Raw genomic sequence first — 27,146 nt, forward strand, 5'->3', positions numbered from 1 at the left:
AAAACAGCGGCCAACACGAACTGAAGCAGCAGGGACTAAAGGAGGGGAAAAAGGAACTCGCCGGCTGTCGAATCACAGCCAAAACATCAAGTTACTGAAACTGACAAACCTCATCAAACAAACTTACTTCCTCTCTTTTTTTGTCTAAATTTTTCTATGAACACCAAGTACCACAACATGTAAAAATATCCTCTCACACTTACAACAGAAACTCGCCCCAGCAAGCTGACACAGAACAGAAACTTTTATCTAGGCTACTCCACTCACTGTTCATAATTTATTATTTCATGCAATGCTAAGACTTCTTTCCAGTACAAGTGAAAATACTACTTAAAAGGTCATTAATCTCTTACAGTTTAAGGGAAATATAAGATGGATTTCTAATCAGTTTGATATTACAGCATTAAATGAATTATAATGATGAAGTGGCAGGTACATGCAGGGAGTCCAGAAACTAATGCCCCACCTCTTAAAGGTCATTTCCATCACAAAAAATTAGGCAAAAATGTTCTATAACGAAATGATATCTGATGCCTCCTCTCTGAGTAAACTGTAAACTAGAAAATGCAGCGTCACATGACAAGAAATCCTGCTTCTTTTATGTTAGTAAGTGAAGAGCTTTTGATGGACCGTGTAGCAGCATACCGCCAATGTTCAGACTTTCAAGGGAGCACCTTGGGTTAAGTCCCAAGCAAATAATTTGTTTCCTGTATTATAATTAAGATAAAGTAGACACCTTTGATAAGCCATACTTCACACAATAAGTGCCCTTGTCTGATGAGGCACATTTTGCTAAAAAGAAAGTGACAAATTTACACAGTTCTTACCACTCATCACATGAGAATCCACTTATTACACAACATAAATCAGTTCAGGCACAGTGGTACATACGCATCTGGGTAGGCATCATTGGAGATTCATTTATTGGACTTAATATTCTCTCAAAATGTCTTGCTGGACTGCTTGTCAAGCTCCCAGACAATGTATGTACAGATACAGCACAATGTTCACAAATTGCTGAATGCCACATTTCCAGCAAAGATAAACAGAAATAGACTAGTCCTGGCCTCTACAGTTCCCAGATATCAACCATACGTATTGGCTTGTATAACAGTCAATGATTTGACAAGACAATTTTTCATACATATGGGAGGGTGGACAAAGAATGCTTTCTGTAGTTAGAAAAGTAGACTGACCAGCTTCGTAACCATTAGCAAAGAAATACTTGGAGTGCAGTTCACATTACAGTACATACACCACTTGGCCATGCTTTTATTTGTGCCTGTCCTGCACAGGATGTAATTCCTAATTCTACCTTCTGCATTTCCAAATGTAGGATTTCATTACATAACAAACTGTCTGCAGTGTGTGTGGAAATTATACCACTGGCTTAAAGTCATTCTTAATGGCGCATGAATATGCAATCATAATTCAAAATTACCAATTTGTTTTTATAATTTCATAATTCGGCCTACTTATACAAAACTAAATCTGAAAGATCCCCACTGCATATTGCAATTCATGCAGCCCACCTACTTTGTTTTACACTTTAATACAGCAAATGCTTTGCTCAGGATTTGAACCCAAGTTGCTCACTTGAAAATCTGGAAGACTAATTGCATGGTACAATACGACACTACATTTTCAACTCTTCAGTAACTAGTGGGATTTCTTAGACGTGTAACACTGCTGCATTTTCTGACTTTAAATGGTGTTTTACTTGGAAAGTGGGAACTGAATACAACTTCATCACAAACATTTTCACCTTATTTTTCATTGCAAAGATGATCCCAAAGAGGCGAGTGTGTGTGTGTCTGTATGTGTGTTTAAGACAGTAAAATATGTCTTAACAAGTGTTTCAATCCTTTTCAATGTATGATGCTCCTAAGGGCTTTTTACGCACTGTTATAAAATTACAAAATACAAAATTGAAGTTGTACAGTTTATACTTGAAAGGACTAGTCTGTTACAACTAAAGAGAAATTATTTGAAATTATCATGACACGTTTTAAGAATAATATTCTTACATACAGATGTAGGAGCAAAAAACTATAATATGTTAAACATGTACACTTCCCTTAAAGACAATTTGTGTGAATATTGAAACAGGTAACAATATTTATGATAAAAATAACAAAATGTATAAAACTGAGCTTGACAGAAATGAAAAGAAATATTCTAAACAATAACAAATTTTGACCATTCAGGAAGAAAGAAAATTTGTTTGGGCTGGCTCACCGTAGGTGCGACGGAGGGTAAGTCGTACGTTTCTTGACCTAGGGATGGGAGCGTGCGCATTATTTCAGATGGTGTCAGCACTCGAATCTGCTGATCTGTCACTGGATTCACAGTGCTGCTGTTCAAAAGGTTGGGTGGTGGTGGTGGTGGTGGTGGTGGTGGTGGCGGTGGCGGTGGCGGTGTGGGTGTGGGTTGTAGAGGCGGTTGCGACTGGGGCTGAGCTTGCTGTTGTGCTTGTGGCAGCAGATTCAAAGCTCCAGTTGACCGACCAGATGCTGATATAAGCAAGTGGTGTTGGTTTAAGGACTGAGGTGGAGGTGTTAGATGTTGACTTGCAGACCCATCACCCCCAGCAGTGCTCAAAATGCTTCCCATGTTAGTTGTAGCAATCTCTCTCCCACCAACAACAACAACAACATTAGGTGAAGGAGAGGCAATTGGAGGAGGGACCTTCCCGGCAGATACGGGCCGGGGAGGGGATACGACAGCGTTTGCAGGAGACTTCCCAGACTGTTGGGCACAAGGTTTTCCAGAATGGTACTGCTGCTGGACTGCATACTGATGAGGAATTACATGAGAAGCTGTGGGCTGGTGTTGCTGGTTTGGAATCTGCTGAATGATGTGAGAGTTCAAGGACTGATGTGCAGGAGGAGGTACTGATGATATTTGATGAGGATTTGGTGGCTGCTGGGGTTGATTTACATTTGAAGGTTGATGCTGGACAGGAGCTGGATTTGGGGTATATGAATTTACTGGAGACGATGATGGAAGTATTGGTGGTGTGTTGAGAGGGGAGTGGACTTGAACTAAGTCAATGGAAGAAGAAGAGGAGGAAGTTGTTTGCAGTTGTTGCTGCTGCTGTTGCTGTGCTTGGGCCTGCGTTGCCTGTTGAGGGCCTCCACACACCTCTACTACATTTGATGAAGGAGAGATGCTGCCTCCAGCATCACTCTTCTGTTGAACCCAAGCCACTGGTCCTCCTGTCTCTCTTCCACTTGCCGCTTTCTTGGCTAGCTGTGGAGGACCCCCGACGCCGCCGGTCCCCCCGCTTGTCGACGGAGTCGACTGGGGGCTGATGGAGCCAACTGAGGGCTTTGTGATATCCTTGGGGATCTGCCGGTATATAGCAGGGGATGTGGGAATTTCCCACATATACATACAAGTAGTAAAGGGGGAGTCTCAACAGCCATAAGCGAAGTCAAGAGAAGTAAATGTTGATCTCAGATGTGGAGTTTTAAAATTCAATATGCTATTCTTACATTAGTGCAACATTCTATTCTTGGGCCTTCATTGCTTTAACTCAAACTACATGTCACAGTACAGTGGTAAATTATGTACTGTGCAGGAGGCTGAACTGCAAATTCAAATGAAGGAGAGCTGCTACATCTAGCAACCACACACGCAGTACAGAAAGGAGGGTCCAAAACAACTACATGAGCTATAAATAGACTGTTCAGGTACCACTTAGTTACATCTAACATTCTTATAAAATGCTCCTAATGCAGAATAATCATTATTCCTACTTTTACATATATGAATGATAAATATGGATTATATATGCAACAGATGGTCTTAAAAGTCATTAAGCATTAAAATAAGCAGATACAGTAACAGAGGATCATTAACTGATTATACTATAATGACAAGGGGAGGTTATACCTACTGTTACAATCAACATTAACAACAGACTTTAAAAATATCAAAATGTGTAAGATGGGTTGAAGGGTAACATCAAAGAAAAAATATTTCAATTAAAAACAGGGAAATAAGAGAATTCCAACAAAAAGTAAAGAGAACAGCACCAAAGAACGAGATTGAGTCAGTGTAAGAAGGAAACAGCAGAAAAGGCATGTGGAGAAACATCAACAAGGAAGAGGTACAAAGAAGCATCGAATGGCAGAGTTGCAAAAGGCATAACAAAGAAATGAGGCACAGAGAAATCGGTTTAAGGACACAAAAAGAATGAGAAAAGGCAAAGAAAAGATTATAATTCCTAAAAGGGAGTCATGTAAGAAAATGAAACTGAATGATCAAGAATAAAATTATATGGCACACAAAAAATAAATCTAGAGTAGGAGAAGAGGAGAAATACGACCAAGAAAGGGTGCAAAATCATAGATAACTCATAAAAGCTAAGGTGGATAAAATACATAAGTAAGGTGGGTGGAAAAGTCATTAATGGGACACAGGAAAAAGAATGGAAACACATGGAGAGAAGGAAGATTATAAAATGGAACAGGATGAAGAAATAAGTAAGGAAAAAGCAACAGAAGAAGATGAAGAGATATCAATCAAAAGTATAAAAATATGAAGAAACAGAAAGACATCAGTGGACTCACAAAGTACCAAGACAGCTGTGGAAAGGAGAATGTGTTGACCTATTGACCTGAATTTTACTGTATTGCTGGCAGTCTGCAGAATCAGGGAGCCCTACTATCACTGCTGCTGGCAGAACCATCTACTGGCTGTTGTGTTCTATACAATAATCCCAGCCAGTATGATGTTTACATTGTATACTGCTGCATAAAATACTGTTCAAGACCATTGCACCAAAGTATAAAAACTGGCTGTGAGATAAAAAAAATTTATATTAAGAATTTCAATAAATTATTTAAAGAAGACAAACACTGTTCCCCTTGGCCTTTGTAATCTCATTTGTGAAAGCCCACTTCACCAAACCATGGAGAAATTTACCGTCACAATAACAACAGGACCAACTACTAAAATGTACAATATTAATTCAAAGTTGGACCCTGTAAGACAACTCCACCTACAAGTTTATAAACATAGATATAAAAAAATTCAAGTTATTTTATAAACACACTGATTAAATTTAATACTGTGATTTCCTAACAAAGATCTAAAACTCCCAATGTTACTTCTGGCTAATAAAAACAATCAAAGTTGCTACTGTAATAGACTAAATTCAATTTTTTTAAATATTACAGCCACTATTCACAAGACTGAAAAGTTAACCATCTTCTACCCAATAAATTCCCTACCTTTTATGAAACCCAAAGACCGGTTACTACATTCCTAAGAACCTGCAACTGGACGTTATCCTAAACCACATAAATCCAAGCCACATACTCCCACCCTACATAATTACAATCAATTTTAATATTAGCCTCCAGTGTGCACTTATGTCTAAAAAACTGTCTTCCCTCCTGGCTTTGCTACAATACCTTTGCACCCATCTCCCTCACATGTGTTACATGCCCTGCCCTCCTCATTCTCCTTGATCTTATCACCGCATTATTTCATGCAGAGCAGAACTTGAAGTCCAAATATTCTCCACAGCCCCATTCCCAAACACCATCATCAAGTTGTCTTCTCTTAATGTGAAACACCAAGTTGCACAACTACATGAAACAGCAGGTAAAATTACAGTTTTAAATATTTTAAAAACTGACAACTGACTCAAGCAATGTTTGGGCACAAGTATTATCCTGTTATTAGCAAGACAGCAGTAATATGTAACCACTCAATCTCTACTCCAGAATGTAACAATCACACATGCATAATATTTTGCTCCAGGTGGCAATCATATTATCCTCTAACAGTCTCGTGACGTAGCGTACGATTCCACGCGCAAAACTACAAAAGGGAATTTAAAACTCCATTTCTGATACCAACCACAAAGTCTGAGAATCAACATAACAAGCTGGAGGAAATAATCCCACATTTTCATAAATCTACTTATTTTAGAGAGGTTCAGAGAATGATAAACATTTAAAGACACATTCCTTCCTCACAAAAAATGAATAGATAAGAAACACACACATATACAAGTTATAAGTCCCAGCAAGACCCACTGACCACTGACACACATAATATATCCATAATTGGTTCCCATACAGAGTTTTCTTTTAAACTTCAGCAGGGAATGTGCACTCTATAAAGCATAAATATCACATTCTAGCCTAATACAAGCACAAACTTACTTGACTGCAAACAGTCATTTTACCTGCACTTTTTTCTCATTACAAAGAAACTAAAGAACCATCAGCTTTTTAAAAAAGAGTGTATATGTAACAGGTTAGGAAATGATCACACATCATAACAATTCTGCAGTGTTTGCTCTCTTATTTCCAGTTCATATAGTTCACTCGATGCAAGTTATGGCATGCTGTTTGCTATGTAAAAACATACATGACATCTGATCTCTGTGAATAGTGCCAGTAAAGTCAGCTGTCCTTGATCAATCAATGACCTTCACAAGGGTGAGGTGTCTGGCACTTGTCTGGCTGGATGGCAATGTCATCAAGCAGGAACCCACTCAGTGGTTCCACGGCAATATACCTGACTGAGAATTACACACCGAGCCACTTCTGCACACAAAAATGTAATACTTCGAAAAATCTTAGTAAAACCTACCGACAGCAAATATGAAAAAATATTCTGCGGTTCCTGACTTGTTACATGCATGCAGACAGACAAGACACATGCAACAGGCACATTTTGTAACCTCTGGTTTGTGGATGCATCCATATATTGGGACAACAAAACATTTACATATGAACACAAATAAACTGACATGCTCTAATCATAAATGAGAAACCCAATGATATATCAGACGCATCACTTTCTACAGCAGACTCCCTATTATCATTGTGCAGATTATCCATGCACAACACTTCTTTAAATAAATGCAGACACATTCGAATTACACTTTTGAGGCACGTCCACGTTATGCTGCCCCATTTAGGGGGTTTGGTTCTGGGAGGGTCTGCAGAAGATAAGATCAAATAATACCTTTTATTTTGGTACTTTAAGGTCAGTTTCGATGTTGGGGTGTGGAGGTTTCTTCAGATGCTCACGGTGCCGCTGAGTGCGGATGATACAGGTTAGGTTAGGTTCTTTCCAAAATATTAGTGTCTTACAGCTAATTTCATTATGTTAAACTGTGCATCACTTAGGAGAGAGTGTTACTTCACACTTGTGGACCTTTAGTAAGATGGCTGAAAATTGTAAGAAAACTGTACTGACGATAATAATGCAAAAGGAAGACCTTCATTCTTACAATCTCCATGTGGTGCCAATTTTTAATTAATGGTTATTAAGTATGTCATCCTTCAAAATATATTACTTCTGAGCCAATAAGTGCTAAAACAGGAAATCATGTTCGAGAAAGAATGACTACATTTTAAAATTTTATTGTGAAAACCAATACAACTTAAAACAGTGTGGTTTTCACCATATGAGAGAAAAACTGAAAGCTAGGCAGTCTTTGTTGCCCATGCAATGTCTGTCAGATATTTGAACGTGCTGACAGCAGTGATACACATTTCTGGAGGGTTCCATCCACAGCATACATTATGCACTAATTCAAATCCTGTGCAGAAGTGGCCTTCTGCTATCTGATTATCCAGATCACTGTAAATTTACCACTTTTATTCCTACAATCTGACAGGGACCAACCACTACATCACAATGCTATGGCAACAGCCTCAGAAGGTATTTCTCTCACTCGCCACAAGGAATGTAAGAAACTACTGTTCAGAAAGTGAATCATTAAACACAAATCTTCGGGAATGCAGTTCATTATTATTCCACAAGTCAAATGGTGAATCAATCACACTGCAGCCAGAATTATTACTGCGAGAACCAGACATTTGATAAGAGGTGTACACACATTTGGAGGCAGAGTACCCTCTTCATTCTCCATATAGTTCCATGTTAAGAATTTTATCTGGTTTTAGAGTTTGTAAGCATACATACACTTGGTTTCTCCTTCAAACCTCAAAGGCACACAAAACTATTACAACATTTCATCAACAACTGTGTGCATACAAGCAATACTCATTCTGATGTAGCCTTTTTGTTGGAAACTTCCCAGTTGAAGAATATTCAACCTGCTCCCCATGTACTTCCAGTTGAAAAATAAAAGAACAAGTTTCAGACAAGTCAGACACAGTAATACTCATTTGTGTTGGGTTACTTCTGGAAAGACCACTGTTGAATTGCTATGGCTTAATAATACAGCAGAACTTGCAATTTTCCAAAGAAAACATACAAAAGTTCTTCCTTGTAGTGAATAAGTTTCTAATGCTGATCTGTGTGTCAGTAACCATTATTTGTGCATCACTTCATCAAATGCATTTAATTCAAACAAATCTGTAGGCATCTGCTTTAGATTTTGTTCACAAGAACAGTACTCACAGTCTCCTAAGTGACATTCTGGCAATTATGGATAAAATGAAATGCACGACAGACAGTCTTTGTAGCAAGTTGTTTCAGTACTAGATGCACCCAAATGTTCTTTCAGTTTGCTTCCTATTATTAAAATTAATTTTACATTTTTATGCACTACATAAATATACAGAATGAATATCAAATGCCCCACCTGTAATTACATTCCTTGGCTTTACTGCACAGAATTTGTAAATTCAAACTTTTACATTTGGATATCACTGCTTAATAATGAGTATGTGTCATTCACATTGCACTGAAGTGACTGTTTTTAATTTTGTCGTCATAAAATTCACCAATAATCTTCACAATATCATCTTTCAGCATGTTACCAGTTTTAGGCTTTGGAGTAAAGCATTCAATTAACTTTTAGAACTTCTCTGGTCTTTCCAACCATGTCACTTGATGCTCTAAATTCTTTTTGTATTTTCCTTTACTCTAGCTTTCATATGACAGGGTCTGGCGGAGGGCTTTGGTTAAGTTCTGACCACAGGTTATGGATGGAGAATTTCCACAATCAGAACCCATTATGGTCACACGGTATTTTGATATTAAAAAGTTATTAATAAAATTTAGGCAATATCACATTTACCTCTAGAAGTTGTGTAAATAATGAATCTTAAAAATAGGTACTCTATCCTCCCTCTCACTGTCAGTACTACTGTCATCCTGAGCAGTGTCACTAAAATTTTGATTTCGCCAATGTCACTGCCACAGTGTAGAACACTTTCATTACCTCATGTTGTTAGGTCTTTCACATGCACTGATTTTCCACATAAGAATTTGGACATGCCCGTGCGTGCAGAAGCCGTAGTTAGAACTGAATCGAGGAGTGAAATTTTTCTTTAAATGTAAATACAGCCTACAAAACACATAACACAATTTAACACATATTACAACCAAAACTATAAACAACAACAGACAGCATTATAACAACAGTGGCACCTATTAACTAAATTGTTTACAATGCCCAAAAAAGTATATTGGCCAAAACAGGAAGATGAAAACTAGATATAAGAAATACATTCATGCCATACAAAACAACCAACCAACCTAAGATATTCCCAAAACATTGGACACACATATGAAAATACACACAACACAATGACAATAATAAAGAGAACCAGAAAAAGAACATTTCTAAAGTCTTTAAAAATACTACACATTCCTGGCCAGCAAACAAGAAATACATGAGAACGAATCTCATATCAACCACAATAACCCTATTTTTGAAACAATGCACTAAAACCTAAAAATATATCCACTCACATAGCAGCACACTAACCCCTCCCATCCCTAATAAAACACGTCATAACCCCACACCGTTCTTCGACAATACACTATAAGATGTACAGCTCAGGTAAAGTAATGCTCCACAGCCACATATCATATCTACCAATTTTGCAATTTTCTTATTACAGATTACAAAAACACTCAAGACTCACTGAGCTCATTATTTGTGACACAGAGAATAAATAAATGATTGTCCCAATGTAGTGACTTCAAACATGTATTCAAACCTAATGATGGCCACATTGGGCTGAAACATGTAATTAAAGGGAATGGACTGTGAGTGTGTGAAAGTAACTATCAGGAATCAACAAGAATCTGCGTAAACCATTCACAATACCAGTACTGCTATCTGCTGCAAGAGAGCCTTGTAAAACTTTCACGAAGCCCTACTCGTGCTTACAATAAACCATGCTTTTGTCTTGTAAACACTAAAAAATACTCAATTCCTTGATATGTTTTTAGAGTTTCACCTTCACACCTTCAGGTACTAACCTGTAAAATTTATTTTTTTCAGAATTCTAAACTTTAGTTAATTAAAACACTCAAGGTCACATTTGAAATTTAGTAACATTAAACTGCTTTAGTATGGTAATAAAGTTCTATCATACATCATTTTAAAGTTCACTGCTAATGACTTAAAAGAACGCCAATTTCAGCACTGCATTGTCACGGAAACCAGAGCTAGGATCAAATTCATGATCATTCATGAGGCATATTTTCCCCATTGTTCAAAGATTTAAATTACAATATCTCCTCCAGTAAATAAAGTAGCAATACAAAAAATTTCACATAAGCATCTGTAGTAGGTGATTGCACATGACACACACTTCATTACACTCAGCATACATGAGACTGTAAGATGTGCTGATTTCTCATGGAATGCTCCTATATCAAATATACCTCAGGCAAATGACAACTACCAACACAACTGTGCATTTTATAATATGTACTTCTATGCAAATCTGTTTCCACTACATACACAAAAGAACAATATGGTCAAATTTACCAGCCAACACGGAAAGAAAACAGATTGTGCAAGGACAATCCATCACTGTGGGTCAGTAAATCTCTATACTGTTTATACATATTACAATTAAGATAAGGAATTTATCAATAATTTATTTACAAATACACTCTTTTATTATTAAGCTGACAAATTACCATAATTTAAAATTAATGGTACTGTAAAACAAGTCTAAACTTGCAAGTGAATCCACACCATTGGTACAATTTGCAATGGTTTGCTGATGGTCAAAACAAAGATCTCCATTACAGTTACAAAACATATAACATAAGATGGACTGACTGACCTGCTGGGCCCTCCTCATTCTAAGTGCGGCTCGGTTCTCCCTGGCTTGCTGCAGAAAAGGAGCTTTCCGATCTGACGGCAAAGCACGCCACTTCTTCAAAATTTGTTTATATCGATCAGCCCAGACTGTGAACAATGCATACCAATGAGTGCCTTCTGTATACGTAAAAAATTCGGATGCTCTGTCTACAAACAGCTACGAAGAGCGTGGTGTCAGTTGCGACTGCAGCCACTATCTTCAAATTCCGACAAAATTTGACCCATAAATCCATAGCCTTCCACAGTGGCATACTAGTATTATTATATTCCATCTGGATATAATCCATTGTTTTTTGGAGTATTCATCTAGTTTACCTAATGGGCTCCATAGTAGGTACCTTCTTATATACAGTGAAACCTCTATCCATCTTTCTCCGAACTATCGTTTTCCCGGATGCATTGTCCGTTTTGATCCGTCCCAGATACATCCCATATAAAATAATGTTACATTTTCCCGCTTCTAACATTCCTCAAACTATCGTTTCATCGCATCAATCGTTCAAAAATCTTAGTCCTGGCCCACAATTTTCCCGCAATGATCGTTTCTGAGAAATTATAAAGAAATTTACGCGATGTTTTTAGAATTCAAAATACTAGGTTTTGAGATAAATTAATACCGAAAGACGCACAATGTTTTTGGAATACACAGTAGCGGTAACCTGTTATGTCACCCAACCAGCACAGATTCCTTTGGAATGAGGGGAGGTGCCCATTGTCATAAATTTTACGAGTTTATTTCATTCCAGAGATGCCAGATGGCATGTGCAGTGTGAATTTCTTCACAAATGCTTTTATTATAAGTACAAAGGAAAGGCTGGTGACACTTTTCATTCTTCTGGTTCATCTCCTGTCTTCTACAGCTACGTGTCGTTGAGTTCGGCAGTAATAGTATTTCCATTCTTCCTGTTATTGTTCGCGAAGGGGGTGAGAGTGGTAAGGAAGCTGTGCCGAGTTTTGCCGAAGCACATGCTGCATTGGCAAAAGTGAAGTGCATAATACTAGTGAACATGACGAGGAAAACATTTTGAAAGTGGAAAGGGCTCTGTTTGGCCTAAAACGTAAGTTTCGGCAAACCAGTTTTCCACTAAAGACTTTTTTGGTAAAAGGAGGTAACTTTGAAAGAGAAACATTCAGTTTTTTTTTAAATTTGTAATGCTTTCCCGCAGCTATCGTTTTCCTGCATTCATCATTTTTATTTCCCACCCCCGCCAAAAACGATGCATCGAGGTTTCACTGTAGAGGTAGAGACAGGGACAGTCTCTGAAACATAATGAATTTCAGAATTTTTAATGCTTTAGTTGTTATATATGAGCAAATTTGTGTGTCAATGGATAATGTCCAAACAAATTATAATAATTTCTCAAATTGAACTGCTATGTAGTGAATCATAAATTGCCTTATCTGAATGTTCATTTCTGATCTTGATAGATACATGTCCCTTGTACTCCTTACTTCAATCAGCAAATACATAAATAATAACAAAATGCACATATTTTAATTAAATCATACAAAAACTAAAATGACTTTCATGATTTATTTAGTTGTAGTTGTAGTCCTGATTGGGAAAACAATATGTTGGTATTATCACTACAGTCATATAATTTTATTAAACCCTTCACTGCTATGCCCTGGATATCCCACGCTAATGGACATCACTTTGTGTGGGATATTCCAGTCTGTAACTTATATAATTGCATTTCATTTGTTTGATGAGTGAGATCTAGATTCAGTATCAAAATGCACATAGTAGTGCCAGAACTGCGGTCTGGTAGGGGTTTTGATGCAGGTCATACCTGGATCCTTGTCTGACTAATGGAGTCAAATTCAGGTTTTCAGATGAGTCAGGGCAAAATTATACCAATCACAGGCTATGGAACTAACTCCCTTTAGTCTGGGACAGGTCAAGGATGGCTTGGAGATCTGGGGCAAGTGTGTGCGCAGGTGAGGCTGGAGACGAGGCCATCCTTCTCACTTGGTGTGCATACCACAATGATCAGGCAGAATTTCTTTTGCAAATATTAGCCTGGGCAAAGGAATGTACAGGAAAAGCCTATAAAGGTGAGCAATAAAGGAACTGGTTTTCTTAGGGGCAAGGGTGCATTTTTAGTTATGCATTACATTACAAAGATTAGGAACTTCAGTCACAGTACACAATCATGATTTGCCATCGAGTGTAAATGCCACTGATAAAAGTTCCCCTCTTTCTCTCTGGCATCAGCAGTGTTCAACTCTTCCCCTTGCTGGCTAAAATGTTAACAAAGCCAAACAGCGGGCACTCAACTTACCAGGAAATTCCTTTTTCCACTCAGGATGATTTACGTTAGCATATAACACAGACGATATGGTCGCATTACTTCCTAGTTCTTCATCTGCTTCTATTTTCAAAATACTCTGCTTGTTTACAGACGATCCAGAAGTGGAGGCAGCACCTCCCTCTGCAAAGCCCTCAACATCCGCTTGAGACAACCAAGGGCTTGGTGGTTCTGAGAATGGACTACTGCAACATACGTAAAGAGAAATCTTCATCACAGTACGTGTGTGTGTACACCCTGCAGCAATGCAACACTTCACAGTGGGCTTCTCTTCCAGCCACATGATGAGCTGCAGTTCTCATGAAGATGATAATGTTTGTCTTCTGAGTTGCAACACTGTTGAACTTGTAGGTATATACCAAATGTTTCAAAGAAATGCACTGCCACCAATTTGAGGTATTCTTACAAAACTCAGGTATCTACCTACAAGTCCTAATAGCATTACAACCCAGAAGACCAACACTGGTATTCCAGAGGTCTTCCTCATGTCAGATCATGGGCACTATCATCAGCAAAGCAACGAAGAGAATAATAAATGCATCCAATTGTATCCAACATCACTGTTGTAATAAAGTGATGAGAGGTCACTAATGCAAGAATGTGACATGACAAGCCTGGTTCAGATTGCCTCAACAATGTGTTCCAACAATAGTTCACACTGTTGCAGAAAAGTGCTCCAACAATGAATGACCTGAAGTCATGGGCATTGCCTACTTTATATTTATTTATTTAGTGTTCTGTCTGACGACAGGTCCATATGAACAGGATCCTTCCATCCTTTTCTCGGACTGGGACCTGTTCATATACGTTCTTGGCAGATGATCCAGAAGTGGTTTGCCATTGCCTTATTCTGTACCTAGACAAAATGTGATAGACAAGATGTTCTTTGCCCACACCAGAGCATGAAGAACACTTAAAAGTTAAAAACACAGTGTGACAAATGTTCATTAAACAAACACCAATATGGCACATACAAAACTTAACCAGGACTACTGGTTGCATTCACAAGGTCAACACAGTACCTTTCCAATCAGAACCATGTAAAACGATCTTTAGTCTTTAAGCACTTTTTACTGGAAAAGATTTTTTATTTGCTACACATTTAAACTTACGGACACAAAGATCGCACTTCCTCCTTTATCCATTTTACTTCAACAACAGCTGCAGATACTATAAATCCAGTCCCTTCCAGTTACTGAGGAAATTAATGAAACCTCACAAAAAGGCCAACTGAAGCCTCTAATCCAAATTTAAATCAGTCAATCAGGTGATTCAGTACTGAGATTATGTGCTAAGCTACTTATATGACCGCAGTGTTCTGCTCTGAGTAAGCCACCTGCTACTGCCACTTACTTGCTGTACTCAGAGTGGTATGGAGATGGTGGTGGGAAGCTCACTGGTGACAAGTTTGGCTGACCAACTGAAGGAAGAGAACCCGACACTTGAGCCCTTGTTACGCCTGACTGCAATCCTGAAAGATCCACACAGTGTTAGCATTATTAGGTTAAATCAGGTTACACTTCTCCCACATTAAATATCCATACAAAAAGCATAATTAATTTTTAAACCCTTCCCTAATGTGCTGTGCCATTATATCCACATTTTGTCCAAGTCTACAAGAGAACATACTTCTAAATGGCAGTAAGTGATGGCCTTACACAGCAGTCCTCCATGTATCAATAACAATCCACATAGCATCAAGTCTGTAGGCCTTCCCCTAAAGAATATCCCAGTTTCCTTTGGCCAGTGAAGGATGACTCGGGACTCCTGGCATATGTAGCGTTCTCCGCGAATGCGGTAAAGTCTACATAGAGCAGACCAGCCTTTCTATCGAGACTAGGGTCAAGGAGCACTGGCGCCACATCTGGCTGGAGTGACCAGATAAATCCACCATGGCCAAACACAGCATCAATCTGGGCCTCCTCATCCATCTCCAAGATAACAACAGAATTGGAAGTGGACAAAAGGACTTTCTCTTCAATTGTTGCACTTGACAATTCTGCAGCTTCCTTTCCATGTCCTTGTGCAGAACTCGATCAAGAAGGATGTGCCTTTACTTTGCCCACATCAATATTTGTATCAGAGAAACAAGTACAGGTAGCCCTCGATTTACGCCGGGATGCGTTCCTGGACGAACCGGAGTAAATGGAATTGAAACTCTTTTACAGGTGCGGCAGAATACATTAAACAATTAAAAATTTGTGAAATGGGTAATTTATTTTCAGTTAATATAATAAACACTTACAGATTTGTGAAGTCTGTAGAAAAGCATATCATGTGATAACGACTTTTTAAAGACAACATCAGTCAGATGAGCTCTATTGTTCTGCAAACAATCCTCTGCACGTTGCCTGAGAAAGTCCGTTGTCTTCTTCAGCATTTCCACTGGAATTTGCAGAATGGTAGTCCTGATGGATTCCTTCAACTCGTCAATGGTGTGAGGTCGATTTTCGTAGAACTTCTGCTTTAAATATCCCCATTAAGAAGTTGTCACATGGGGATAAATCTGGAGAGCGTGGAGGCCAAGCGACATCACCATTTCTCGAACTGTTTGCATTAAGATTCGTGCTGTGTGAGATGTCGCGCCATCTTGTTGAAATCATACTAAGCGTATATCATTGTGGCGTCGGCGTAGTTCTGGCAGAATAAATTTGTTAAGCATGGCCACATAACGCTCAGCAGTTACCGTAAATGAATGTCCGTTGTTGTCTTCAAAAAAGTATGGTCCTAAAATGCCAAATAAACTGAGTCCACACCACACTGTGACCTTCTGGCTATGCAAAGGTGATTGATGCAGTAAGTGTGGGTTTTCTTCTGCCCAGTACCTGAAATTCTGCTTATTAACATACCCGCTTAGATGAAAATGGGCTTCATCTGATGTTATCAAGTTTGGAAGAAATTGCAAGTGTGTCAATCATTTCCAATAGCTTCGTGCAAAATTCCCTTTTCATAATCAAATCATGAGGCAGTAATTCTTGCACCATTTGAATTTTGAATGGATGAAAGTGCAAGTCCATGTGTAACATTCTCCACACACTCCTATCAGACATGCCTAGTGCTACAGAATGTCGTCTAGCAGAGCATCATGGACTCCGCTATAGGGCCACTCTCGCCCTCTCCACATTTTCTGGGTTGCGCACAGACCGTGGACAACCAGGATTCTTCTTCGGCAAGGCAGAAGCAGTTGACCTAAACAGGCTTACCCAATTTAAAATGGTTTGATGTGTCGGAACCTTACCATTTCTTCCAATGTTAGTCAATGACATGCGTTCCCAGCACCCAAACATTGACAAGTAATATAACGGCATTACATTTAAAGCTCTGAAATAATATAAATAAAATAAAGGGAATTTAAAAAATATATTTTATACACTTACAATCAGCAATTCATTGGTACCCGCGATTGACTGCGATTCTTTCATGTGACTGATGTGTACAGTCATCTCTGCTGTTATGCGATAGTTGCATTCATGTAAGAAGCCGACCTATAGAAAATCGCGTAGTAAAAATAACCCTGGTACCTCCGCAGAGATTAAATTAGTTCTTTGAAAGTTTAGAGTGCCACAAATTAAATTGCATAAGAGCAAACTTGCATATGCAAACAGCTTTTACCGATTCACCGATCTCATTGGGGCAAATTCACGTTAACTAAACATACATAATTGCAGAGATGACTGTATTTATAATTTTTATTCAAAATCAGCAATGTAAGAATTATGATTTAGTATAAGAATCAGTACAAGAAACATTGTAAAACGTTATAAATAATAGTACAATATATTTTTTCATTTTCTGACTTTCTGGTTTCAAAATCGCCGTAATTCTGAATCAGTGCAAATCGAGGGCCACCTGTAAGTTACTTGTTGGCTGGAAAGACAGACCGTGGGGAAGAAGCGTTTGGGATAAAAGATGAAAGAATGGGACGAGCTGCAAATATGTCAGGGCAGGATCACTAATCACAGCTGTGTCAGGTATACAGTGAAACCTCTATCCATCGTTCCCGGAACTATCGTTTTCCCGGATGCATCGTCCGTTTTGTTCGGTCCCGAATACATCCCATATAAAATAATGTTACATTTTCCCGCTTCTATCGTTCCTCGAACTATCGTTTTATCGCATCGATCGTTCAAAAATCTTAGTCCCGGCCCACAATTTTCCCGCAATGATCGTTCCTGAGAATTTAAAATGCTGGGTTTAGAGATAAATTAATACCGAAAGACGCATAATGTTTTTGGAATACACAGTAGCGGTAACCTGTTATGCCGCCCAACCAGTACATTCTTTTGGAATGAGGGTCAGCGGTGCAGGGGTGATGGTTGGAGTGAATGGCGGTGCTCATTGTCAGAAATTTTACGATTTTAATTAGGGTACACTCATATTTCGTTCCAGCGATGCCAGATGGCATGTGCAGTGTGAATTTCTTCACAAATGCTTTTATTACAAGTACAAAGGAAAGGCTGGCGGCACTTTTCATTCTTCTGGTTCATCTCGTTTCCAGCGGTTCAGGGTCTTCTACAGCTACGTTTCGTTGAGTTCGGCTGTAATAGTATTTCCATTCTTCCTGTTATTGTCCGCAAAGGGGGTGGGAGTGGTGAGGAAGAGGAAGACGACGAATGCGAGCCCGAAGCTTTGCCGAGTTTTGCCGAAGCATTGGCAAAAGTGAAGTCGTTCTTTTATGCGCTTAATATTAGTGAACGTGACGAGGAAAACATTTTGAACGTGGAAAGTGCTCTGTTTGGTCTAAAACGTAAAGTTTCGACAAACCAGTTGACCATTAAAGACTTTTTTGGTACAAAGAAGTAACTTTGAAAGAGAAACATCGTTTTTTTTAAAAATTTTAATGCTTTCCCGCATCTATCGTTTTCCCGCATTCATCGTTTTTATTTCCCACCCCCTTCGAAAACGATGCATCGAGGTTTCACTGTAGTATGATTCATCTGCGACATTAATTCAGTTTGGAAACTTTCTAACCTCACATCACAGAGATTACAACTTACTTTCTGCAATACCACCTATAAGTAAACATAAGTGAGAATATAGCAGAGAAATCCAGCGGAATAACAGAAAATCTAGGAACAGTTGCCCAAAGAACCATGTTCATCACAAATCCAAAAGATTTGCCAAGTCTTCAATCTTTTATGTGAAAGACCAGCAAACATATCACCTTCACTTAAGACATATGTCTGACACATACAAAAATCACTCACGCAATGTATCACAGAATCAAGTACCTGAATGGGTAACACTGCCAACATTGTGTGGTGCAGATGTGCGGACTGGGGTACCAACAGGAGCCAACGGAAAAACAGAGTCTTCAGATTCTTGAGATTCATCTGTAAGAACACCTTTGAAGATCTCCTCTACATCCTTACTGTCCATGTTGGGTAGCCCTGTTCAACACAGTTTACAGTCAATTAAACATAGCTGTTATCTCTGAACTAAGATACTATTAATGCACTTCTGTTAATAAAGGCATTCCTTAACATACTTACATCCTGTGCAGCCCAAGTCTGTAGCTGACAGATGTGAGTTCTGATTAAATAATAGGGAAGAGAAACAGGTTTAATCAAATGTTATCTCAAACCTGTAGCAAAATTCATATAGGTAAATATTTATCTGATTCATTTTCCACCAAGAACGGTCTGAAACAAGATGCTTTGTCTCCACTGCTCTTTAACGTTGTCTTAGAATATGCCATCAGGAAAGTCCAAGATAGGCAGGAGGGTTTGCAATTGAATGGGTCACATCAGCTATTGGCATATGCTGATAATCTTAATTTATTGGGTGACGATAGAAATACAATAAAGAGGAACAATAAAGTTTCACTAGAAGTCAGCAGAAAGGTTGGCCAAGAAATAAATTAAGAAAAAACTAAGCACATGCATCCCGTCATCAGACAGGCGGGCAAAATCATATTAGGGTGGCTAATAAATCCTTTGAAAGTGTGACAAAGTTAAAATATTTGGGAATAACAATAACAAATCAAAATTATAATCATGAGAATATTAGGAGAAGACTAACTTTGGGAAATGCTTGCTACTTCTCCGTTCAAAATATTTTGTCTTCCGATCCGATTTCTAAGAACCTACAGATTAAAATATACAAAACAATAATTTTGCCTGTTTTGTATGAGTGTGAAACATGGTCTCTCACTCAGAGGGAGGAACATAGATTGCAGGTGTTTGAGAATAGGGTGTTGAGGAGGATAGTTGGGCCTAAGAGAGAAGACGATGGGGTCTAGAGAAAACTACATAATGATCAAATTAAAAAATTTGCACTCCTCCCCCAGTATTGTCAGGGTGATTAAGTCGAGAACATTTTATGTATTTCGAAGCATGTTTTCACAAATACTTAACTTTTTCATTTTCCAACCCAAAAATAAGTGTGCATGTTACACAGATTAAATACAATAATACTATGACCACAGAATGAAAGGAAGGAAAACCAGATGCCTTTGTGCTTTGTCTAACGCCATTCCATAAATTATAAAATTCAAATCAATGCAACAACCCAATATATATCATTAATCAGCAACCTACCTGTGTGACTAACCATCGACTCCAGATTGAAATTTGGACTAAGAACGTCAGCAAGCTCATCTTTATGACTTGTGCCAGATACATCTGCAGATCCATCAGGCACTGACAGGGAATCATTCAATGAATCATCTGCCAGAGCTGCATCTGTATGAAAATACAGCTTTTTTTTAAAAAAAATTCTTTAAAATGTTAAGGGGAGAGTGAATATGATATATTCACAGATAAAATATATAATACAAAATACTTCGAATCTGTACTGAAGGAATCTCAACAGAAAAACAAAGTAACTTAAAGCAGATAAACTATAAACACAAGAATCTAACATCACATGCTGTGTACATAAAACATTTAACCATTTGAAACTGAAGCTCATCCAAATAATATTTAACACTTGGTAAAAAGAAGCAAAAAAGAAAAGAAAAAGTATAGCTGTTCCGCTACACGCCATGTAAGTGCTTAAAGGGAGAGGAATTATAGATCCTACTGGTTCTTAACCTCGGCACTAGATGGGGGTGTGTATGGCCAGTGCCATGCCTCAGCCGCCCTTTGCACCTGGGAAATAACACTGGTACCCAATGGACAGGAGGCTGGGTGGGCCCCAGAACCAGTCTGGACTCAGAGGCTAGAGGAAAAATCCTGTGCTCTTGTCATCCAGTTCGTAGTCAGTCACTAAACTGACTGAGCTACCCCAGCTCATACTTAACACTCAGTTCCTTTGGAAAGAAAACGCAACACTACTCCGCTACAAAGACTAATTGATTAATGCTGCTGAGGAAAACAATCAATGTTCATACTGAAAATCTTAAGAAACCTGGAAATGCATTCTGTGAGCAAAATAAAGAATTTTGATTGCTGAAGCAGTGATACACATGGTTACCACTGAACTTTAAAGGGTAAATATACTGAAATTTCTAAACTGAGAATTCCAGACTCCACTACACTCCCTCAGTAGAAAGTAGGCAGAAATATTGGTGTCTCTGCTTAACAGACATCTGACATAGGCAGCTGTAATTATAACAGAAAACAGCCACATACAGACAAAATGAGGTGATTACAAATGACTGGAATTATGGCACCAGCTGCATGCTTACATCACTTCCAGTTTGGGACTTAGAAAATTGTAAGTGCTTGGTTTTTTGATGTGCAGAGTGTACAAGACAAAGAGTTCTAAATAAATGTATTCTGTTCCACATTAACATACTTCAAGCACCATGCTGTCCTCACCAGTACTCGCTTAATGAGAAACAGTAACAATCTTCACTGATGCATAAATGTCACATATTCCATTACATTCAAACACTGAAAAAAATTAAACCTGTCAGTTAGAAAATAAAGGAAAAGCTTACCTCCAATATCATCTAGATTGTCCTCACTTTTGGTGATATCATCATCATCATTCATAATAGTGTTGACTAGATCTGTGTCCAGCAAATCACCGGGTAATATGTCCTTCAGACCTTCTGTATCACTTCCATCATCCTGGTCCTATAACCATATGGAAATTCAAAATGTTTCAGAAACAATTTCCCTTTTCTAATGCCTCCAGATTCCTATCAGTCCTCACACCTGCCATAAACACCTCGTCACATTCATATACATTTTAAAAACGAAGCATGAACTTCCCAAGAAAATTGGAATGTAGGAAAAATGTTTGCATGTTCTTTCATTGTTAAAAAAAGAAACATAACAAGGGTTAATACTTGTGATTTGTTATTTGTGGTTTATTTTTTAAGATACGCCAAAGCAAATTAGCATGCGAGCAGCTGTTACAACTTGCTCTTGCCAGTCTCTGCAAAAGTCTTGGCCATGCCTTGCTGAAAATATTCATCTCAGATTTTAATTCATGATATATTTTCAAGTCCTGAAGTCAAGCTCATAGACAACTGCATTTTAAATCACTAATATAATTTCTATCGATTTCCTAGAACTGTGATCACCCTCAAACTGAGTTGTTTGCTTGAATCTACACAATGGCGTCAGTAGCTCAGACTACACAGTCAGACACAAGCTGGTTGTATAAACTTCAGAGGGTAACAAGCAGTGAAAACTGAATGCACTCAGAATCAAATTTTGTGGTTATGGATTACTTTTCCAAATCGGAAAACAATAAAACAAGTACCGCAGTATTCACTTCAAAGAAGTGAAAATATTATGCTCGATGTAACATCCCTGTGCCCAGCAATATGACTGCATGGGAGGCTAAGAGAAGTCACAGCTCAGTTTAAACATGTTGAGAGGCAAACCCAAGTCTGCAAGCCTTAGTTCAGATAGTAAAGCAATGTAATTAATAAACTGTAGTTCACTGTAATAAAATCTGGCTAACACACCAGTCCCTACACAGTGATGCTTCAATCAGTGCCAAAAAAGGGCAAGTTGTTTCAGACATCAGAAACTGTTACTGTTGAATGAATTATATTCTTACCTTCCCTGGAGATTTCAAAGGAACGCTTCCAGACTCACTTCCTTCAACTTTATTTGTGTCTTTATCAAAATCCTTTTCTTGTTTTGCTTTCATTTCCTCCATTACTTTCAGCTCATCCTAAGTATATCAATAATTAAACCATTATTTTCAATTGCATGAGAATCAACAGAAAATAAAGAATACTGAGGTAATAAAAATAACCCTTCATAAAATGTACATAACATCCTTACTATATTCTCCTTGCACCTTGTAATATCATCCTACCTTACTTTCTACTTAACAAAGACAAGAAATCCTTCATAATCTGATGATTCCCATTTCGGTATTAAACTTACCAAGATACAACACCATTCTAGCTGGAAATTCTGACAGCAGAATATGGCAGGCAAAGCACATTCCTACAACCCAGGGCCGAGACAAAATCAAGGACTGTAAGGACATGGACAGCAGACAAGTTCCTAAGGAATCCTACACTGCAGAACTGTACATCCAGCCATCAACCGATTCAACTGCATACAGCAATCCCTCGCCAAGTCACATTTAATTTTGTACATCTGCTGTTTCTAACTGTATAACATGAAAAAAAAAGTGATTTCCACAAAATATATGTATTTGCTGGCAGCAGGGCTGTTAACAGCATCTGAAACTGGTCTCCCATACATATTACCACTGTGGTGTCCTTTCATGGTGCTCCTCAAAACTAACTAATAATTTAATTAATCAATCAGCAGCAGAGTCCTTCTTGAGAAGTTTAAATTTGGTCAACTATTCATAACCCACACCTTCATTACCATTTTCACAAGAGCCTTACGACTTACTATCTTGAGCCAGAACAATCCACTCTATACCCTCCCACAATCTTCCTCAAGATTCATTTTAAAATTATCCTTCCGTCCATACCATGGTCGTCTGAGTTGTCTCTTCAGTCCATCTTTTCCCCCACTGATTTGATTGATGTAATAATATTTGGTAAAAATTCCAAATTATTAGTCTCCTGCTTATGCAGCTTTCTGTAACCAACTGCTATTTCAACCCTCTTAGGTCTAAATAATCTCCCCAGAACCCCCTTCTCAAACACCCTCAATCTGTGTTTTTCCCTAACATCAAGGGAAGAGAAGAATTTTACACCAAACAAAACAGTAAAAATTATAGTTTTGTACATTATAATCTGTACTATTTATATAGCAGATGGATGGGAGGACAAGACAGCAAGCATACCCTCACTTAAACTCGACTTACCAATACGTATTTCTGAATTTGGAGCAAAAAAAATTATTATTATTATTGTTTAGTTTTGTGATCTTTGAACACAAACAAAATATTGCACGTGAGTAATTCTTTCAAAAACTTTATTATACCATAAGAAAAATTTGCATATAAACAGCCTCATTACTACCCACAGTTATCCTGGGCTCTGCTTAGATACTTTGTGCTGTGGGGCAGATCTTAAGTTTTAAATTAATCCACAGTCAAGCTTCCTTGTCAACAAAACTCTGGGAATATGTTAAGACTGATACCAACTAATCTGAACTATAAAATCTGCAGGGTGACACAATACAATGCCACCTACTAGTGCTGTAGGAAAAATGCATTAAATTATGCTGTCTAATCATAAAATGCACTACTCCAGCTAATTTGGCTTCAGACAGTATGAATATGGTCATGATTTTTGGTACAGCCTTCCACAACTTGAAGTTTTGTTTTCTATGTTCCTAAATCCATGATATGCTACTCAAACAGTACAGTCAAACCAGTCTAATAGCCCTGCAAAAAAAAAATTCTTTCCTTGCCCAAGAGACATTCCTCCCACACTGAAAATGCATGGAGTGTAACAACAGACCAGAACTTGCAGAAAAGGATGATCAATCTCATTACCCCAGATCACCCCAAGTTAGTTATCAAGACTATTTTATATGTTCAACCAACTAGATGTACATGAATAAAATTTTACATTCCTAACATAAAATTCACGCCTCAAGAAGTGTATGGTTCCACAAAACCAAACAGTGCTATTGTCAAAGAAGACAGCAATTCTGGGTGAAGCAAACCACTCAATTTAATCTGCGATAATCAGAAAACTTGCAAAACATGGCAAACGTTTAGCACGAGGAACGATCATCGCACAATTATCCAGGAAACCCAGCATAAAACTATTTTTCTACCTCAAAATCATATTCAGAAAAGAGTACCTACTAAACCTACCTGCGACAGCTGTATGATCTTATCATCACTAACTTGTAGTGGTGAAGCACGCTCATCGTCAGAGTCACTACTGCTGTCCACATCCTTTTCCTTTGTTGTATCCAACAAATCTCGACCAAAAAATGCCTCCTGTGAAAATAAATGTGTATTAAATACAAGGGTCGCTCATTAAATAATGCCCCACATTTTTTTCCTCGGAACATATTTACTCAAGATGGCTGAAATTTAGTAACAATATAAATCAATGTCTCCTTTACACATACTATTTTTCCACATAGTCCCCATCAACTTGTACGGTTTTACGCCATCGTGGAACCAGTGCATGCATGCCTTGCCGGTACCAGCTCTTGTCCTGTGCACGTAGCCATGTCCTCACTGCTTGAATCACGCTCTCGTCATCTTCAAACCTTGTTCCGCTGATAGCATCTTTAAGTGGCCCAAAGAGATGGAAGTCGGAGGGTGGATGGGGCAGCACCGTCCAACCCAATTTGGTGATTTCTTCCCGGGTTCTCGGACTTGTGTGAGGGCGTGCATTGTCCTGCAGGAGCAAAATTTCTGATGGATGCTTGTGAGGCCGAACTCGTCGGAAACGCTTCTTGAGGGTTTTCAGGGTCCTGATGTACGCGTCTGAATTGATGGTAGCACCTCTTGGCATCACATCCACAAGAATGACCCCATCACTGTCCCAAAAGACAGTCATCATGACTTTTCTGACAGAGGTAGTTGTCTTGAATTTCTTGTTTCTAGGTGATTGAGGATGATGCCACTCGATTGACTGCCTTTTTGTCTCCGGCTCAAAGTGGTGTATCCAGGTTTCGTCACCTGTAATGATCCGGGACAGAAAGATCTCTCCCTCAGCATCAAAATGCTCCAACAATTCAGAAGAAATTGTTTTCCTTTGAATCCTGTGGTCTGCTGTGAGACTTCGTGGAACCCATCTTGCGCACACCTTCGAATATGCGAGAGCCCGGATAATTGCAATTACACTTCCATTGCTGACTGAAAGCTGTTGGGCCAATTGTCGGGTTGTGATGCACCGATCCTCAAGAATAATGGCATCCGCGCGGTTCAACATGTCTAGAGTGGTCGCTGTGGCAGGATGTCCAGAGCGCGGCAGATCACGGAGCTCGGTTTCTTCACTTCCTGAAGCTTTAACTCTCTTAGCCCAGCAACCAACGGTGCTCCTATCGACTGCACAGCTTCCATACAGAGCACACAAACGTTTATGAATGTTCACCACAGTTTCTTTTTCAGCAACAAAGAATTCAATTACAGCTCGTTGCTTGTAACGAGAGTCGTTCACAGACATCATTTTAACAGTTCACTACAGCTCCGCCATCGGTTGGAATCATTTGAAACTCCGTACACAAACGCGGGAAACATCAAATCTCAAGCATGTAAAAGTACACTTTTCTATCTTCATTATTGGCTGAGGAAAAAAATGTGGGGCATTATTTAATGAGTGACCCTCGTAGATAACAAAAAGTAAAGCTGTGCCACTCTTAGCCATGCACACACCTGGGGGAAGAGAAAGTATAGCTCCTACTCATTCTTTACCTTGGCACTAGGTGGGGGTGAGTTGTCGGCATCACACCCCCATGAAAAGGACCCCCAATACCCACTGGATATGAGGCTGGGTAGGCCCCAGAGCTAATCTGGATGCACAGACAAGAGGAAAAATCTGGTCATCCAGTCTATACTCAGACAGTAACTGACTGAGCCACAACGGCTCCCTATACATTATTAAAGGAAACAGGATACTTCCGTCACCATAGACAAGCATGAGGGATTTGAGTACTTCACAGTGATGTGATATTCTACATTGTTGCAGTGTGTAGTATTTAAGTTATATGCCAATGTTTGAGAGGAAAATATTGCCTCCATCTTCAGGGGTGGTGCACTAACCCACAAGAAAACAATCTAGTAGCATGTGTTTATCACTTGAAGTAAATGTTACAATGCAACATCCTTTTAATAATCATAACACCAAAGTGAAACCCAAGAGAAAAGGAAATTTTTCAACTGTAGGTATCTTTTTGCTTACTACAGGCAGTTACAAATCCATGGCACAAGCCAGAAGACAGCCATTTTCATAATCACCACCATGAAAACCTCAAATCCTTCTGCAATTTACAGGAGTGTTTTACCGTTTTAAATTTTAGCAGTAGTATGAGGCACAGGTCAAATTATTATAAAAAAAAATTAACAACATATTTACAGACTACACAGCGCAACAACCCAGAAGACAGAAATCTTCATACTCACCGCTGTGAAAACCTCAAATCTTACAACATATTTACATGTATAAAAACCACAATTTTTTCAAATTTTCATCTCCTAAAACTAGGTACAGCTTACAACTGATACTTATAATGGCAAGACTGTCAGTCTGCATCAAATTTGATTTAGAAGTGTCACATGGTCTTCCCAGAAAAATGTAAATATTTCAATAACACTAAATACAGAAACAATTGTGCATGTGCATGATTGAGACATTTAAGCTGAATGGTATACTGAACCCGATAACTGTGTACTGGCCTTCTAAAAATCCAAACATTCAAGTTTACAAGGCAGTGAATTTACCAGGACTTTCAGTCAGG

General features: G+C 38.6%; 1 protein-coding gene across 15 annotated transcripts in view; it reads right to left on the reverse strand.

Annotated features, from left to right (window-relative positions):
- LOC110838850 (Lost PHDs of trr) overlaps positions 1-27,146 on the reverse strand; it is a 180,262-nt gene that overhangs the window by 111,895 nt on the left and 41,221 nt on the right. For 12 of the 15 annotated variants that reach the window (XM_087348840.1, XM_087348838.1, XM_087348839.1 and 9 more), the window contains 9 exons: positions 24,547-24,675; positions 22,345-22,461; positions 21,269-21,407; positions 19,923-20,066; positions 18,615-18,773; positions 14,737-14,854; positions 13,357-13,568; positions 11,034-11,158; positions 2,239-3,351 (listed from right to left, as the gene is read on the reverse strand). In XM_087348840.1, the coding sequence (XP_087204966.1) occupies positions 2,239-3,351; positions 11,034-11,158; positions 13,357-13,568; positions 14,737-14,854; positions 18,615-18,773; positions 19,923-20,066; positions 21,269-21,407; positions 22,345-22,461; positions 24,547-24,675 (2,256 nt within the window). The remainder of the gene's footprint in view (positions 1-2,238; positions 3,352-11,033; positions 11,159-13,356; positions 13,569-14,736; positions 14,855-18,614; positions 18,774-19,922; positions 20,067-21,268; positions 21,408-22,344; positions 22,462-24,546; positions 24,676-27,146) is intronic. The other 3 variants (XM_087348852.1, XM_087348848.1, XM_087348853.1) reach the window with 3 other exon arrangements.

The sequence above is a fragment of the Zootermopsis nevadensis genome, unplaced genomic scaffold (assembly GCF_977971745.1).
Source record: "Zootermopsis nevadensis isolate Lab colony 2312 unplaced genomic scaffold, Znev_1.0 Znev_ptg000013l, whole genome shotgun sequence".
Lineage (NCBI taxonomy): Eukaryota > Metazoa > Arthropoda > Insecta > Blattodea > Termopsidae > Zootermopsis > Zootermopsis nevadensis.